Below are 18,169 nucleotides of genomic sequence, written 5' to 3'. Positions count from 1 at the left end.
GTTGTAGCAATCCTCCTGTCTCAGCCTCCTAAGTGCTGAGATTTCAGGCAGTTGTTGCTGTTTTAACTGTAATTCATATTACAATTATAGTATTTTTTTCTTTTCATTGCCTTAAGCAGAACTTGTCAATAGAGCTTTTTTTTTTTTTTTTTTTTTGAGATAGGGTCTTGCTGTGTAGTTTAGACTGGCTTTGAACTTACTACGTAGCCTATACTGGCTTTAAACTCACTGGTGATCCTCTTCACTCAGCCTCCTGAGTACTGGGATTGCAGGTATGTGCCATCACACCAGGATCAGAAACGGTTTTAATGTTTATAAAATTTATAGTTTTAATTGGCTCTTCGTAAATAGGCAACAACATTTAAAAATTAGATTACACTACCTTTTTAAAAATAAATCAAAACAAAGTACTTAGCACTGTTTATTTTTTATAAAATACATTTGCAGAACTGTTTCTTCATGAGTGCTACAAAAATAAATATAAAACAAATGTACATGTTTACATATGTTACTTATAAATATACATTATTTACATATCAAAAATTCCAAAACCACAGCACATTTTATCCATGATTCTCAACATGTCTTAAGTACGGAAAACAATAAATGTATAAACACGCCACACAACATTTATATTTTCACTTTAAAAAAATCGTTAAATACATATATGAACAGAATAAGCCTGCACGTGTACATCATCAGAGCAAAGTTAGGTGTCCTGTTTCATTTTATGATCACTATATTTGGTAAGTGACTCAAGTTTCATTCAACTTTGTTCCCAGCATTTATCCTTTAGCGTACAGATTTAAATTTGTTTTAATAGAAAGGCTTTCTGAAGAAGTTATATTAAATTTTAAAAGTCACTTTATTTGAAAGCCAACCAGAAAGTTATTTATTAAACATAGATTATCAGAAAGTTTCAATCAAAGAAAAGTAGGAGTTGGATTAGAAAACATTGAAAGGATAGAACGAAGACACTGTAATTTCTGTCTGATGTATTCTGGTAACTTATCATGTTCTCCATACCTAAGTGAAACAGGAAAACAACGTAAAAGCATAATTACTTGGTTTTTGTGAGTACTAAAAAGCATATTTTCAGTAATTCTTTAATAACAAAAGGTGCTGTAAGAAAAAATGTATACAATTAAGAGTAGATACCTTAATCAGAAACATACTGTTTCTTCTAAAAATAGAAAAATTCTAAACATTCAAATAAAAAGAAAATTTGAACTCACTATAATCTCTAAAGCAAGCTGTGACTAGACTTTAAATTTAAAATCAAGGCCCTAATTCTAAGAAAATACTAAGATAAAATATATTACCAATTCATCTCAATTAAATGCTAACAATTTCCAAATGATCATAGCAAGTAAAAACCTCAACATTTATCCCATGAACCTAAGTTCTCACTTTCTCCTTATGTTTTTCTACTTCCTGGTGTATTTGGAAGTGCTTTTAACAAAGCGTCTCACTGTAAGTATAGTTCTTTAAATAATGGTGTTACATACAGGCATATTTAACAAAAAAGCAATGAGTAGAGATGGCCTTAAATTATATCTGCTCCAAGTATTTCTACTACAATAGGCAAACTTCTCACAAAGTAGTGTTCTCAGGACTTTCTTTTAACTTCATCCTAGCCAAAAATCCAAGGAACAAGTACCTTTTTCTTTAAGTAAATTTTGGTTAAAATAAGGTTCTTGCTATGTGATGGCTGAAACACATTCATATAGCCTAACTATAGTTTTCTCTCAGTGTCTTCAAAAGTCCCTAGACACCAAAATCCTAGGATGCTTAAGACCCTCGTAAGAAATGGCATAGTGTTTGTTTCTAAAGTATGTGTGTTCTGTACTTTTTTTTTTGGTATTGGGGGTCAAACTCACGACCACGTGCTTGCCAGGCAGGCGCTTATGCTGCTGAGCTCAATCCCCAGCTGAGGATTTCTTGTTTTTTTTTTAAACCGGGGATCAAACTCATGACCTTGCACTTGCCAGGCAGGCCATTACGCTGGTGAGCTAAACCCCCAGCCCCATGTTCTGTACTTTGAAGTCATCTTCTGTCTAACCAGACACTTGCCAGTTTGGGCAACTTAGGCCGTGTCTCAAAATAAAAATTAAAAATGGCTGGGATATAACCCAGTGCTAGAGTACCCTGGGTTCAAACTCTAGTAGCAAAATAAACTATAGGTTATTTGTAATGTCAAAAATAATGTTAAGTCCTATTAAACAGCTAAACTATATTGTTTAGGAAATAACAAAAATGCTGTATGTGCTCAGTACAGATGTAATTTTTTCCAAGTATTTCAATCTCCAGTTAGCTGACTCCTTGGATGCACCACCCAAATACACAAAGGGCCACCTGTCACATTTCAGAAAGTCAAACATCGATCACCTTACATTAAGGAAAACAGCCTTTCATTTGGAAAAATAATCAAGTTATCTCCTAAAAGGCTTTTTTGTTTCTGTGTTCTTTTAAGAAAACAGGTGTACTATACTAAGAGTCAACCTAGTTTGGCCACAAGGAATTTAACCATTTGAATGGATTATACCTGGGTTATTCATACCAATTGCCCTGCACTAATGCACACAATCATGAAATATGCATTAGAAACACTATGAACTGCTATGAGTAATGAAAAGTTTAAAGACAATAACTTCATTAAATCATTTACTTCAAAATACACAGCAAGCAAAATTATAGAAAAGAGCTGACTCTCAATGAGTATCTTAAAAACTTACCGCGTTGTCTGACCACTCGGTGAGGTGTAACTGATAGAAGACACGCCTGCCTGGACCACCAGCTGTGACCCATCATTAAACTGAACCCACACAGCTCCACTAGTTAACTAGAAAAATAATAAGCATCAGGATGATGATACAGTAGAGGACCTGAGGTTCATAAAAGGTATTTAATAAATTTTCTTCTAGTAGTTATAAAAAATAAATTTCTCTAGCAAGTATAAACAGGGGGCCGAGGTGGTCTCAGAATTGAGAGTACCTGTGTCTTTTTCAGACTATTTCTTTAACATCTAAAGTATGATATTAACATTATTCTAGGTGAAAGCTGGGTGTGGTGGCACATGAGAACTGCTGCAAATGTAAGGCCAGCTGGGCTACACAGTGAGTTCAAGGCCAGCCTGAATTACATATCAAGACCCTGTCTTTCAAAAAAATTCTACATGAGTTATTTCCCATAATTTCTGTTAGGATATCTGTGTTGGTGTTTTTCCCCTCTCCCCACATAGAATTCCATACCATGATAATTGTTAAGAACCGACTTAGGATAACAAAAACAACTCTTTGTCCTTAGGTGACAAAAGTTTTCCTTGCCTGAGAATATTACATCAAAATCTTAGAAAGTAGTTTTAGTCATTAATATTTACAATGTGCTACTCCAAACAGAGGCACATGCTACAGAGGACCAAACATATAAACAAACAAAAACATGGACACTGGACTCATACAGACCTAGGTTAACATCCAGACTGCCCACCTGAGTGTAGGTGAGAAACAGTCCCACATAACAAACCACGTTACCTACTCCCTTAAAGTACTTGGGTGCACTTTACTGCCATAGGGAGGTAAAAAGTACATGTGCTATGCTCAAAAGTCTCCAAGTTTCAAGCATACATATGTACATTCATTCTACAAAATTTTGTAGAAATTCTGAAATTTATGTGCACTCAATGTTTTGAGAAATTTCTTCTGCCAGATCAAAGTTACTCTAATTATATATAGTTTCTAAAATTTAAAATGTGCTGGCTGAGTATGGCAGCGTATTACTATAATCCTAGCACTCAGGAGGCTGAGGCAGCAAGATCTTTGTGACTTTGAGGTCAGCCTAGAATACATAGTGAGTTCAAGGCCAGCCTGAACTACAGATATAGCAAGACCCTATCTCAAAAAAAAAAAAAGCCCTGGACACCATCCTCTATTCTTCATAATTACCTATTATTATAAACTTTAGTTGCTATTCTTTATTTATTTAGGGTTTTTGAGACAGGGTCTCAATAAATAGCCCACACTGGCCTCAAACTTGCAGTCTTACTGATTCAGTGTCCTAAATGCTGGGAATAGAAGTATGTACCACTGCACCCAGCTGTGACTTGTACTCTAAAACCAACTGGCAAAAATCGATCATCCAGGCCTTAGCAGATAACCTATTAACAATAATATCTAATGTTTCCCATAAGTTAAAAAAAATCAATACTTTAATGATATAATCAATATAAAAAAGTATAAAACCATCCTGATAAGGCAGAATCATTAAATTTTTGAGAGGGCAACTGTCTACTGTATGTGAAAACCAAAAGAAACTGACACTGAGCAATTTCTTTCCTAGAAACTTCTTACCTGGGTAGCCCAACCAACATTTTTCACAAAAACAGATTTTAAAAGCTGTGCTGATTTAGGAAGACAATCTTTCGGACTGTTAGAGGAGATGCCTGTTCCTGAGGCTATAGCAGGATGACCAAGTCCTTCAGGTGTAACTGCCTATAAACAGAAAGGACACAAAGACAGTATTCCTTAGTGCTTTGATAGGTCAACTTAAGACTATAAAATTACTGAATATTAATTAGATTTAAATGGAGCTGGGGATTGAATGCAAGGCCTTGCACATGCCAGGCAAGTGCTCTACCTGAGCCACACCCTAACCCTTTATTACACAAAAAATAGTAAAAATATATAACCACATTTTTTGAAAACGAAATATGGAAAAGAAAAAAATGTTCACATGTTATCTGTTCTCATTGTGATGGACTTCTTTCTTCTCATGGTTAATAGGTCAAGTACATAGTCTGTGAAAGGCCCTTTTGACTTGCTCAAAAAACTAACGAAAACCTTTGAGGTTCAAATTGATAGGAGATGAGGCTAGTATGAGGTAAGTGATGGTCAAACAGATAGTGAGACCTTCCTTTTTTCTAGGGCTCAAACCCAGGGACCTGTACATACTAAGCAGGCACTCTCCCTCTAACATGCATCTCCCCATCCCTAGACTTTGATTTTACATGAAGGGCATTTAGTAATCCCTGAAGGCTTTAAACTACAGAAGAGGCATACATGTACTTACAGAAGGATTAAGTACTGGTGCCTGCGCTGGAGAAGCAGCACTACTCATGACCAATTTGTTCAAAGGTGGTCCATCTCTCATTACACAGTTTGGATCCACAGGAGAAGCTGATAAAGCCTTAGGGGAATTAGTGCAACCAGGTTTTCTGAAGGAGAAAGCAACGTCCAATTACATTTCCTTAAAGGTTTCAAGATACAGAAAACTAAAGAATGTTTACAATGTAAACACCAAAAGAACAAAAAACCACAAACCCATATATTTTAGCCACGTGTTTATGATTTTCAAACATTTACCTTCCTATAATTATGGGGAAAAAGGGTGCACTTCTACTTTTCTTTTCCTCCTCTGAAATTATAGATTCCAATGTTAAACAAATACGATGACCCTATTTTAAAGAGTGCAAAAAATAAATTTAAAAAAAGTACTTCCTGTCAATATTTCACCCATGTAATTTGTAATCATTATTAATTGATATGAAAAAACCTAAAAGCAGGTATGTACCTCATTAGCATGGTCTAAATATATTTTTATTTCCTCTTGCAGGCTATTAACTTCATGTTCATGTTTTAAATTGTAAGATTTTCCGGTCTTTTCAATCACTTGAACAAAATCTTCTGTTTTGTGTATTTTTGCTCCTAAAATATAAGCAGAAAATGGCTATTTTATAATTTATTTCATTGCCACACTAGTAATAATGGCTCTCAGATCAAGATGTCATTTATATTCATTTACTGACTATTAATAAAATAAGAATCTCAAAATTATTCAGTAAGTATAGGCCATCCATTTATTTCTTTTGGGAATATTGTAAGTCTGATACACTTACGATTTTTTAACAGTCACCACTGTCATACAAAAACGTAAGTAAAAGACAGGTACAATGACAAATATGTATTGTGTAATATGTGTACATATATGCCCCTTAAAAAGGAAGCTCTACAATTTAAAAGGCAAATTATTCCTAGAGAATATCTATAGAATGTCTGTTAAATCCTTGTAGCCACATTTATAATTCTGTAATTCCCATGTGAGTTTCTAATTAGAAATAGGATATAGCTTATTCATGCCACTTGTACCTCGTCAATCTTGATGCAGCTAAACTGGAGCTAGTATGAAAAGAAATAATATATGTATACATAAATTATTTATGGGAAGGTATCTATAAACAAATTGTTTAACATGATTTGACATGTAGTAGGCTATGCCATGTAAATATATGTTTGTATATATATGTGTGTGTGAATATAAATGTGTATATATGTATGTGTGTGTGTGTGTGTGTGTGTGTATACACACACACACACAACATGTATATACATATCAAGAACGTTTACAGGCTAGGGATTTAGCTCAGCAGTATAAGCACCTGCCTGGCAAGCGTAAGGTCATGAGTTCGATCCTTGGTACCAAAAAAAAAAAAAAAAAAAAGAACTTTTGGTAGTAAATTAAAAATACACACATGCGTGCACATACACACACACACACACACACACACACACACACACTCTCTACTCAATTACAAAGAAAGGAAAAAAATATCATTTCTAAATAGTACTTACCATCATAAAACCAAACCTCAAAGTCAGCATCAGGAGAATTCTCCATTAAAATACATTTAGCATACTTTGTAAAATAGGTGATTTTTGGAGATTTAGATCTTACGAGCTGTACAAATCTGGAAGCATATTGGTATTTTTTCCAGTATTTTTCTAAGAGAAGAAAAATTACTCAACATTTAGGAAAACAGTACTGACATACAGTTTTATCATGTTTTAATTTCTAATAGGAATTTTTATTTCTAAAAGTCACCTCGATGATGTTTTACTATTCAGTACTTACTTCCCTAATCCATAATATCTAGAGCTGAGCCAGGAGAAAAGTTTGGTTAACCATGATAATTTATGTACCACAGTGATGACTTCAAAAGTCAAAAACCAGACGCTTAATGTTGATTTTAACATCATTTTAGTCAGATCAGTAATTAAACAAGTGCAGAAATTATATTTGTGTTAATACCTGAGCAATATTCCAGCGTTACTTTCAAATAAACAGAATGAAGGCCAGGCATGGTGGTACAGGCCTGTAACTACAGCTACTTGGCTGGCTAAGGGAGAAGAATCACAAATTTGCAAGTCAGGAAAAAAAAAACTGAAGTCAGGCTGGTCAACTTAGTGAGACCCTGTCTTACAATTTAAAAAAATTAAAAAGGACTGGGGATATAGATTAGTGTGTACCTTGTCTAGGTTTAATTCCCATTAACCTTAAAAAAAAAAAAAAAAAAAAAAGAATGAAGTACCAGTGAAATAACACAAAGTATGAATGGTAAATACTGGATTCATAACATGCACCAAATCTCATCAGACACAAAGTGTAAGAACATGACCTCATGGAAGCCAAGAAATTTACAACCTGGTGTATGAACAGGAATAGAATTAATGCACACATAAATCTATTACCTAAATTTACTTCCCAGTAAATTTACATACCTGGTAAATTGTCAAAGCTGTACCTAGTGATGTTATTAGTAGGTGAGGGTGGTCGATCAGTGAGAGGAAAGCCTCTTCCATCACTTGGATAATAAACAGTGATCTGCAAAAGTTTTTTTTTTTAAGATTTCTAATCAGATGTTATTAAGATGCACTGTTTTACCAAAAAGTACCAAAAGCGTTCAAACATAATTTTACGGAAAAATGTTAAAATACTTTCTAAAAGTAGGGATTTTTTGTTTGTTTCGCTTATTAAACTTAAACGAAGTTTTTTTTTTTCTTACTTCACTGGAAATGTGCAATTAAACGAAGATTTTAAATTGTATTACTAGTTATTTATTATGTTTTACAGTGTTGGAGATCAAACACAGAGCCTCACAAGTGATAGAAAAGTGCTTCACCATTGAGCTACAATCCCACTTCTATATCTTTTAAACTGCACTTATTTATGAAAATATATTTAGCATCTTACTTTGGTTGTTGAATTTTAGACACTTTCACATTAGGAAAACTGATTTTAAACAGATTTAAAGATTTCAATGTAAAATAAATCAAAACACTCAATTTTGTAATCCATTACAAACAAAAGTTTTGAAAAAGTGGTGATGATCTGAAGTTGCAAGTTAATAAAATAAGGACCTTACCATATTGCCATCACTAGATATCTGAAGAACTTCTTTCACATATTCCCGAGACGTATGCTCCTTTAGAAGCTCCACACATACCTCCTCTGAATCAAGTATGCTCACCTAAAGAAAAAACAGACATCACTAAAAAATTTCTTTGTTAACTACACCATCTCTGATACACACAGGATGCTTAAGAGCCTAGTACTTAACCATAGCAGAAATGAAGAGTAAAGTCAAAATAAAGCAGCTGCTTCACTCCAGCAGGTTAGACTTGAACACAACTGTAAGCCAGAAGGTGCCGAAGCGAGGCTGTACAATGAAGTGTGAAAGAAGAACCAGTGGGCAGAAGGCAGGGTGGAGAACAAGCACTCCGAGGAGACAATAGCAAGCCAAACAAAGGCAAGACCAGTGCAGTGGGAACGACAGGATGAATCACCCTTTCCGCCTCACACATGATAAACTTCAAACTCTCAATGTGCACGCTCCTTTTAAAGTTTTAGGTGTTAAAAAGTCATATTTTCTCATTTGTCTTGAGACAGAACACAGAAATAAAAACTAAGGAAATAATAATTCACAGATTAAATTGTAGGTAAATTAATATTTTAATAATTTGTAGACAATATTTTAAAAAATAGTTTCAATTCAACAATTTCCCAGGGCTGGAGATTTCTCAGGACTGGAGCTCAGCAGCATAAGCACCTACCATACCCCCCGCCAAAATAATAATAATAAAAATAATTTCTCACTTTGGCGGTGACATACCCCTGTAAGCCAGCACTTGGGAGGCTAAGGCAGGAGGATTGTTGTGAGTTCGAGACCAGCCTGGGCTACAAAGTGAGCTCAAGGCCAGCCTGTATGGCGTAGCAAGACCTTATCTCAAAAAGACCAAAAAAAAAAAAAAAAAAAAAAAAAACCTCATTTTAAGTCAGTAATTTCAAATTCAAAACTATAAATATCAATTCGCCATTCTTAAAAAGCTAGTGAAAAAAGAGCTATTTTCCATGAATATTCAATCTCTTTTCCTTTTAAATAAGTTTATCAGGTAAACATATTACAAAGTTCAATGACATTATAGGAACTAAAAAATACATTCTGAAGAAATGTTATAGGGAAAACATCAAACCAGTAACTTAAAAAATAACATACATACCACAGCCTTTTTGGTTTTCTGTCTGATTGGTTTTAATCTGTGAGCAACCAAAGGAGATGTAATGCTTCGTAACGAATGTTTCTGATGACCCAACGCTGAGTCCATACCCAGAGTTTTGCTTTGTTCAGAAAGAGGATCTAAGCCAAAAATAGGTTCTTGTTGAATTATCTCAGGTTTACCATGAAGTCCAGTCATATATTTCATAGCATTTGGCTGTTTTACAAAATGTGCATTGTTAGAAACATCCGAGCCTTTTCTGGCTCTTGTATCAGCCCAGGCATTTCTTGATGTGCCCTGCAAATCTGGATGGCCCTGGAAATCTTCATTTGGGTTCATGTTGTTGTGCTCAGTAGTTTCTCTTACATGAGCTATAAAACACAATGAAAAAAGCAGTTTAGGAAATAACTAACAAGCTACATCGAATGTAGTGTTATTATAAAAGTATCTTTAAAAAAAAAAAATTCTAGTAAAACAAGGTACTATATTCAGGATTTTTTTTTTTTTAATTCATACCGGGGATTGAACTCACAGCCGTGTGCTTGCAAGGCAGGCCCTTATGCCGCTGAGCTAAATCCCTAGCCCCTGTATTCAGGATTTTTGATAAATGAGTCGATTATAGCCTCTATTGCTAGAGGGGGAAAATGGGTAAGTTCATGAGAGCTAGATATGTTAATTTATTCTACTAGTCATATGTATACACAATCATTATTTTGCAACATTGTTATATACCTTAAATATAAATAGTAAAATTTGAAGAGATTAATAAAATTATAGAGTTCCTAATTTTTCTAATACAATAATTAAAAATGTGACATAAAACAATAACTTCCAAAGGACATTGTAAGCCAATCTTAAAGGAATATCTTTATAGTATTTTTAAGAAAAAGCTATTCATAGAACTGAATTTTTTTTTTCCGGTACTGACAATTGAACTTAGGACCTTGCGCTTGCTAGGAATGTGCTGTGCTACTGAGCTATACCTCTGGCCTTGAATCGAATTTTTTAGTCAAGGAAAAAAACTTGTCACTGTAGCCTTATATTATTAATATTCAATACTGTACATGAATTTGCACTCATTTTTTAAAAGTTCTTATTAAACTTCATTATTTGTAAAGGACCTTGAATGATTAAATTATTTAAAACTATAAGGTAAATTTTCTATACTCAAAAAACTATTACAAGTTCTTCTTAAAAGCCTTTTTAGAGATCCCCTCCACTCTCATGAAAAAATACTTTTTGGGGTGTGGGGATGGGAATGGAACTCTCAGCCTTGCACTCAGGCGCAGGGCCCACTGAGGTGTATCGCTGGCCCTGAAAGTACTTTGTAGCAAATAAAGTATTTTAAAACTACAACAGCACTACATTCTTATAAACAAAGGTATTTCTCAGACAAGTGTGCATTATCAGAGAAAAACATAACAGAAGTACAACATTAAGTATGTGGCAGGTTTATAGTTCACAAAATGAACCTGAAATATCTCCAGCAAAGAAATAAAAAGATTAATTTCCTTTTGGGCTTCTGAAAATCATCTACATTTCTTCTGAAAAAAGGAATAGTCTTCTGAGATGACATAATAACTCTGCTTAAATTACACCAATATTTTCCACTCTTTGTGGGTAACACAATACTTAATAAAAAAAAAACCTCCTCCTCCCCATATGTTTCTTTTTATTCTTTTTTTCATCCTTACTTCCCAATCTGTTACGTTCATGAATGGGAGTGCTTAACCATTAAGTTCTTTATCTATAAATAATGATGTGGATGACAGCTGCCTACCAATTGTTTAAAACGAACTTAGGTTTAGTAGCTATATCTTTCAGTGTGAGGTCAAATTGGCAGACTGCAATTTCCCTATCAGCTTCTACTCAAAAACAAGGTCTACTCTGCTATAAAGGGTGATACATATAAGTCATTTATAGGAAACTGGATTTACATTATATCATAATGTTAAGTGAAATAATTTAGGTACACAAATTTATTGCATGGTTTCTCTTATATGAGAACCCAAAATGTAAGGGCTGGGGATTTAGCTCAGCGACATAAGCGCCTGCCTTGCAAGCAGGCAGTCATGAGTTCGATCCCCAGTACCGATAAAAAAGGAAAAAGACAAAAAAAAGATAATTTCAAAGAGCAAAATAAAATAGGAAACAGAGATAATGTCTTTTGCAAATAGATCAAGAGACAGAGAGCAGGGCAGATAAGGGAGAAGTACAGTAAAAATATTTAGAGGTATCATGTACCTGTACCAAATCCCCACAGTGAATTATTTATACACTATAAATATATAATATACAAATTATTTTGAAATTTTAAAAGGGCAACCATCTTTTGCACACTGATAGATGCTCATGCTACAGGCTGCAAGAGCAGATGAAGAAAAAGACTTCTGTGTCAGGGCTGCTTGGGTTGGAAACCCAGCTCTTCCTAATGGCTGTGTAGCATGTGCAAACTCAGTACTGTATACAGTTTACTCATCTGTGAAGAAAGAACAGTGATTGTTATCTGCCTCATTTATTTTTCTGTGAATTTAATAAATTAACCACATACATTCAGTATTAAGGACAGCAGTTTACAGTAAATATTCAAAACATGTGGTTTTATTGTGATAATACAACTTTACTAACATTTGTTGGAAATGTTTTACTTCAGAAAATGCAAACAGAAAACTCTAGTGCTTATTAGTATACAGGTCATTACTACTTAATTAAATATTCCATTAAAAACTCACCATTCATTTGCAGATTATCAAACCACTGCTGTACCATTTCCATCTGAGGTGTTTGGTCTGAAAGTGGAGTTTTTCCTGGACAGAGATGATTGGAACTAATAGAGGAAAAAAGAATTACCATAAACTAATAAAATTTATCAGGCAACTTGTTTTTTTCTTTTTGATGCTGGGGATCAAATTCAGGCCTCTCATCTGTTAAACGTACTCTATCAAAGCTACATCTCCAGCTCCAAGGCAACATTTTACCTTATTACTATTTTACTATTAACTATGAAAAACAGTATTTGCATAGTTCAATTATCTAAACAGTTCAATTTACATGCCAAAATACCATAAAATACCCAAACAATGTGTCAATATGGCTACTGCCCTTTCATGATTCAAGCATAAAAATCGAATAGATCAGAATAAACCTTGGTTACTAGAAAAATTAGTTTTCATGATAGAAACCGTAATAGGATTATTCATCATTTAAGCTCAGCTTCTACGTGCAGTTATTAGCAGGGTACTTTTAGGGTCCAGATTCACTACATAGTATGGTGTACTGGAGACCTGCTCCATGTAAAAAAAATGACACTTAAAGGTATCAGGAGTTACATGTGGTATGAACACTTATGAATAGGTACTTTCAAAAATGATCTTAACCATAATTTAAAATTATTACTCTACTCTTCGTCATATAAGAAAATTAACGAAACATGCCTGAGACACATCTGACAGTGTTTTAGAAAGGACTATTTGCCTAAAAAAAAAAAAATTCCCTTACTTAGGTGATGCTTCATATTTGTGTGAGTACAATGCTTACAGGAAATGTAAACACTTTTGAAAGAATTATTCTTACAGTGATTGATTGTGATCCAGTCTTTCAAAAGATCCAGAACCATTGGATGTTTTCTCTTTAAAAAAGTGGAAAATACTGTCATTATCTTCATTTTCTTCCACTCCTGATCTTTTAGACTTCAAAAGCATTTCTGCTGAGTGACACCGTTCCATCGTACATGTTTTTGTTCGAGACTGACTATTAGAATTGCTTGATCTATCAGAGGAATGAGCTCTACGTAGGTATCGAGAATGTGGCCTTTCTTCTGCATCTTGGATTAGTCTTCCCCTTCTATTACTAGTTTCTTCTTGATTTCCCCACTGACTATAAAAACTGCTTCCATCTCCTGAAGAAAAGTCACCTGAATTTTTATTCTTTGGAAATATAGTAATTTTATTGGGGAGTGGTTGACCAATTAAATGTCTTCTTCTGTCAAATAAACTACCACCCATACTGGTACTGGAAGAAGTTGTAACTTCAGTAGAAATTGTGGCATGTCCACTATCAATTGAGTCTTCTACAGTCCCCAAATCTCTACTTTTTGCTGAAGCACTTTGAAACATAAAAGGATGGTCCAATATTGAAGATAGACTTAAACGATCTGCTGGATTTCTACGAAGTAACTGGTGAATAAGGTCCTTGGCCTCTCTTGACAAAAAAGTTGGCATTTCATAATCTGCCAATACTACTTTATTTAATGTGTTCTTGACTGTGTCAGTGTCAAAAGGTGGTCTCCCAATAAGTAACGTGTAAAACATACAGCCCAAGGACCAAATGTCTGATTCAAGTCCATGGGCACTTCGAGTTGCAATTTCTGGTGAAATGTAATTAGGAGTTCCACATAATGTATAGTGCTTTTCATGTGGCATTTGCAACTGAGTTGCTAGACCAAAATCAGCAATCTTGATATTCATATTACGAGTGAGTAACAGATTAGACAGTGTGAGGTCCCGGTGTATTATACCATGGGAATGAAGATACAGTAATCCTTTGATGATCTGGTGCATGAAATGTCGAGCTGTGAGAACACAAAAAAGAGAATTTAAAACAGAAAATCTGTAAGAGTCAATGTTCTGAATACATTATGAAACTCAGGTATAAACGCTAGTTTAGAATTTGGATTTATCAACCAAAATATCACTCTGGATATATAAAAAAAAAACTGGTGAGCTTTGTACACAGAGTTAAGAGAAGCTAAGTTTTATTAGTAATTGGCATGATAAGGGTAGGCAGAAGTCTGTAATAAATAAAAAAAGTAATTATTCTAAGTTATACAAGCAATTCATACATATTTATTGTTAAAAAAAAAAAAGCTGCAGCTCCTTTGATGCCTCTTAAATGCTCCCAGATGTTAGCCGAGAACAATTTCTACATATTTTTATACTTTTCTTCTGCACGTTTATATACATTTAAATTTATAGGCACATTTTAATAAATGCTTTTATATATACATTTTAAGTATACTTTTAAGTATACATTTTATGTGTACTTATTATAAAGTAGCACATTCTTTAAAAAGTAGGATGTTTATCTACCAAAAAAAGGGAAGAACTTACCTTCATATTCTGAGAAAGGTTTCATTCTATTCTTTAGATATCTGTTCATTTCTCCATTATGACACATTTCCAAGACTAGGTAGACATAATTGTTATCTTCAAAATAGTTATAAAGCTGAAATGTGAAAGGGTATAATAAATTATAACACTAAAATTCAGTCTCCTTGGCTACTTCTACAAAACATGACTCAGAGCTAGGCCAGAAGGCACATACCTGCAATCCCAGCTACTGGGACAGCTGAGGTGGGAGGATCACAAGTTTGAGGTCACACTGGGCAACACTGTGAAATTTCATCTCAAAACCAAACAAAAACCTTGTGTCTTACCTCTAAGATAGATGGATGCTTCAACTGGCAATGTATTTTCACCTCATTTTGGACACGCTGCACCATTCCAGCTTTGTACATGGCTTTTTTATCTATCTAAATATAACAGAGGTTTAAATATTGAAAGTAAACTTTAAAATACTGAGTTGTGAAAATTCAACTTTGACAACAAAGTATATTTTTATTTAAAGTAGTCCAGGTAAAAGTATAGTTGTCTAACCCCTTCCCCATCTCTCTACTGAATGTGCCCAAGGCACTCTAATACTCTCTTTCAATTTAAGTAAATTATTCCTAACACTGTCCTATCTATAAGGAAAAGAAAGTGCAAAGATGTCCAGCCAAATTTTAAAACCAAATATCCTTTCCCCTTTCCCAACAGGTTTAAACAGTAATTCTTTTTTTTTTTTTTTTTGGTCTTTTTCCTTTTTATCGGCGAACTCACGACTGCCTGATTGCAAGGCAGGCGCTTATGCCGCTGAACTAAATCCCCAGCCCCCTAAACAGTAATTCTTAATTTGCTTATAGATGTTATTTCTAGTAGACTGATTTGTCACAATCAAGATAGTATTTCTGCTGGGGATTTAGCTCAGCAGTATAAATGCCTGCCTGGCAAGCATTAGTTCATGAGTCATGAGTTTGATCCCTGGTACCAACAAAGAAAAATAGTATTTTGGATTGTTAAAGAACTACTACAACTGTATTATTATTACAAAAGAACTTACTGATCTGATTTCTATGCATAATTCCACATATGCCTAACTATAACATATTTCAGACACACTGGACATTAATAAACACGGAACACTTAAGCAAGGTCAAGGATCTCCTAAAATGTCCCTAAGCTCAACTGCTGAACTGTCATTACTGTGCTGTCCATGCACTATATTCACCATGCCATAATCAAAGAAAAGACTGTTAGGTAATGCTATAATTCCAGCACTCAAGAAGCAGAGGCAGTAAGATTGCTGCAAGTTAGAGACCAGCCTGGCTACAAAGTGAGTTCAAGGCCACTTAAATTGCATAGTGAAACTGTCTCAAAAAGACAACTTGCAAAATACAAAAGAAACGCTGATTAATATATTCTTACCATTTTTATTGCAACTTCCAAACCAGTGTGAATGGACTCAGCTCTGTAGACACCAGCAAACGATCCTTTACCGAGGAGGTTTCCAACCTTAAAATCCTTAAAAAGTAAAGATTCTGTGTTAAGACTCACAGGAGTAGAACGGAAAAAAAAGGGAAGGGGCTGGGAACAGCTAAAATGGGTCAAGAGAGTATTACACCTCTATATAGCAGGTGTCTGGGGTAGAAGACATGGTGATGCTTTGCAAGACTCCCTGAGCTTCCAGACCCGGCTCGAGCTGAAGCACCCTAACCATCTGGCTCCTCAATCTAGTGCAGCCTCAGAGCTCTCCTCCCTTCTCCGGCCAACCCCCGGGAGCCCACGGCGGGGCCTGAGTCCCGCCGCAGCTCCCGCCGGGTTAACCGCCATCCCCTTGGGGAAGGGGGCGGGAACCCTCCAAGGCTCAGCGCGGCAGCTCGGGCGGGATCGCTGACAGCAAGCCGCAGAGCCGGGACGGGGCCCGGTCCTACCGTTGACCTCACCCGCGGCTGCGAGGGGCGGGCAGCTCCGCCCCGGACAGCCGGCGGGGCCTGCGACCCTCCCTAGGTACTGCGGCGCCCGCCCCGCAGCAGTTAGCTGCCCTCGCTCCCTTCCCACGCGCTCTCGAGGCAGCACCTCGATCTTCTCCCCGATGCCGGTCGCCATGTTCCCAGGCCCCGGCCGGCGCTCCCGGGATGAGCTCCCTCCACGCAGTCCTTCGAGGTAGCGCTCCAAGCAGCCAGCCGGTCTTGGTGCCCATCAGGCTCTGCTCTTTAGGCCGCCGCTCCCGGCGACGACGCCAGAGCCACCGAGAGGTCTCCTGGACACCTTCGGAGGCCGGGGCGGTGCCTCTGCGTTACCATTTTGAAAAACTCTCGCCGGTTGCCATCGGCGCAAGCTGGCGGTGACGTAACAAGACCCACGGCTCGGGGGAGGCTGCGTCGGGGGCGCGCATGCGCGCAGGCCCTCCGTGCAGCTGGCCGGGTAGCAGGGCCTCAGGGCTACGGCCAGAGCTGGGCGGTCTGGGCTTAGGGTACGGGTGGCTGCTGTTGCACGCTGAGCAGGCAGGCTCTAAGGCAGATGAGACGGTGAGCCTTAGAGGGCGACATCAGTAGTCGGTGGGTTACTTCCTTCACAGTCTGAAAACTACTTCAGTTGCAGGAAAGATCTGAAATTATTCTAGGAACTGCAGGTGTGGGTCAGTGGTACAGTGCCTGCTTAGTATGCACAAGGTCTTAGTTTCCTTTCCCAACACCAGGCAAAAAAATCTACAAAAACAAAACAAGGAAAGACTGTCTTAAAAATACAAATGTCTGGCCTTACCTGAAAGAGCACAGGAAAAAGAAAAATTAAAAGTTGCTGCAGCAGACACCGGTGACGCCTCTGTGGCTCAGTCCATAGTTTTTCTCAGCTGTAATTTGTGGCGGTTTAAGAAAACAACACCGGTAGCCCCAAAATAAGGACTATGCCTTAAATGAAAGTACGTAGTTTATTCTGAACCTAATGTGAATAAACTAGGTCCTGGAGTACAAATTAAAGTTGCCTTTAAGCGTATGAGAAAAAAGTAAGAGCATTTAGAGGCAAGAACACGTGTGGCATCCCGCCTAAGAGAAGCCGTCATTGAGCCGTCATTGAGACAGCATCTCACTGGATTCTTAGGGAAAGATTGGTCAAGTCACAGATGCTCTTGTACCTCAATGTTCTGGGAATTTTAGGTAGGAAGCAAGAGATCAGAAGTAATTGTTTTCTAAAGGTCCAAAGTAGTCACCCAGCCTGCCTGTGTTGTAATCGTTTAAGAATTTAATAGTAGTTTCTTCAGAAATGTCTAATTCGACACTCCATTCTTAATTTTAACAAACGATTAAGTATCATGTCATTTGTATAATAACATATATAAGACGTGTTACACATGTCTTGGATCAAGAAAATTAGGGGCTGGGGATTTAGCTCAGCAGCTTAAGCACCTGCCTTACAAGCAGGCGGTTGTGAGTTTGATCCCCGGTATCGATAAAAGTTTTAAAAAAAAAAAAAAAGAAAGAAAGAAAGAAAATTAAGGTGGAGATGAAGCACTTTTTGTAGATGAGAGCATTACAACTTTTCAGGAAGGATATATAATAGATCCAGTGTATACACTTACATCTTTTGCTAAATTGAAATTTGTTTTCTTCTACATTAATGGATACATCAAGTTTATCTACAAGGAAGTTGTTTTTTAAAAGTCTGTTCAGAGAAAAATAAAAATTTCCATGTCAGTTCCAGGAATCTTTCCTTAAAGATTATATTCTATAACAATTGATCAGTCCT

At 36.3% G+C, this 18,169-nt stretch overlaps 1 protein-coding gene across 1 annotated transcript; it reads right to left on the bottom strand.

Moving 5' to 3' along the window:
- Positions 1-408: 408 nt before the first annotated feature.
- On the bottom strand, positions 409-16,773 carry Plk4 (polo like kinase 4). Its single transcript, XM_013160391.3, has 16 exons — positions 16,502-16,773; positions 15,851-15,946; positions 14,764-14,859; positions 14,438-14,552; positions 12,903-13,899; positions 12,062-12,156; positions 9,333-9,700; positions 8,198-8,302; positions 7,554-7,656; positions 6,627-6,776; positions 5,569-5,702; positions 5,361-5,452; positions 5,068-5,212; positions 4,350-4,490; positions 2,736-2,842; positions 409-1,026 (listed from the first exon to the last, which is right to left on the bottom strand). The coding sequence occupies exons 1-16, from the start codon at positions 16,529-16,531 to the stop codon at positions 924-926; spliced, it is 2,877 nt and encodes a 958-aa protein (XP_013015845.1). The 5' UTR covers positions 16,532-16,773; the 3' UTR covers positions 409-923.
- Positions 16,774-18,169: the final 1,396 nt, after the last annotated feature.

The sequence above is a fragment of the Cavia porcellus genome, unplaced genomic scaffold (genome assembly GCF_034190915.1).
Source record: "Cavia porcellus strain 051 isolate PalLab524CR breed Dunkin Hartley unplaced genomic scaffold, mCavPor4.1 scaffold_14, whole genome shotgun sequence".
Classification (NCBI taxonomy): domain Eukaryota; kingdom Metazoa; phylum Chordata; class Mammalia; order Rodentia; family Caviidae; genus Cavia; species Cavia porcellus.
The sequence above is the reverse complement of the archived record's forward strand: the minus strand, read 5'-3'. Positions and strand labels throughout refer to the sequence as shown.

What these genes read in the sequence shown, in the direction of transcription:
- Plk4 (XM_013160391.3), bottom strand. Translation starts at nt 16,531, where the DNA reads ATGGCGACCGGCATCGGGGAGAAGATCGAG. An exon ending in GCATCGGGGAGAAGATCGAG is followed by an intron (nt 15,947 to 16,501) that starts GTGCTGCCTCGA and finishes TTACTTTTTAAG; the next exon opens with GATTTTAAGGTTGGAAACCT. An exon ending in CACCAGTACTTAATCCTTCT is followed by an intron (nt 4,491 to 5,067) that starts GTAAGTACATGT and finishes TTCTGTTTATAG; the next exon opens with GCAGTTACACCTGAAGGACT.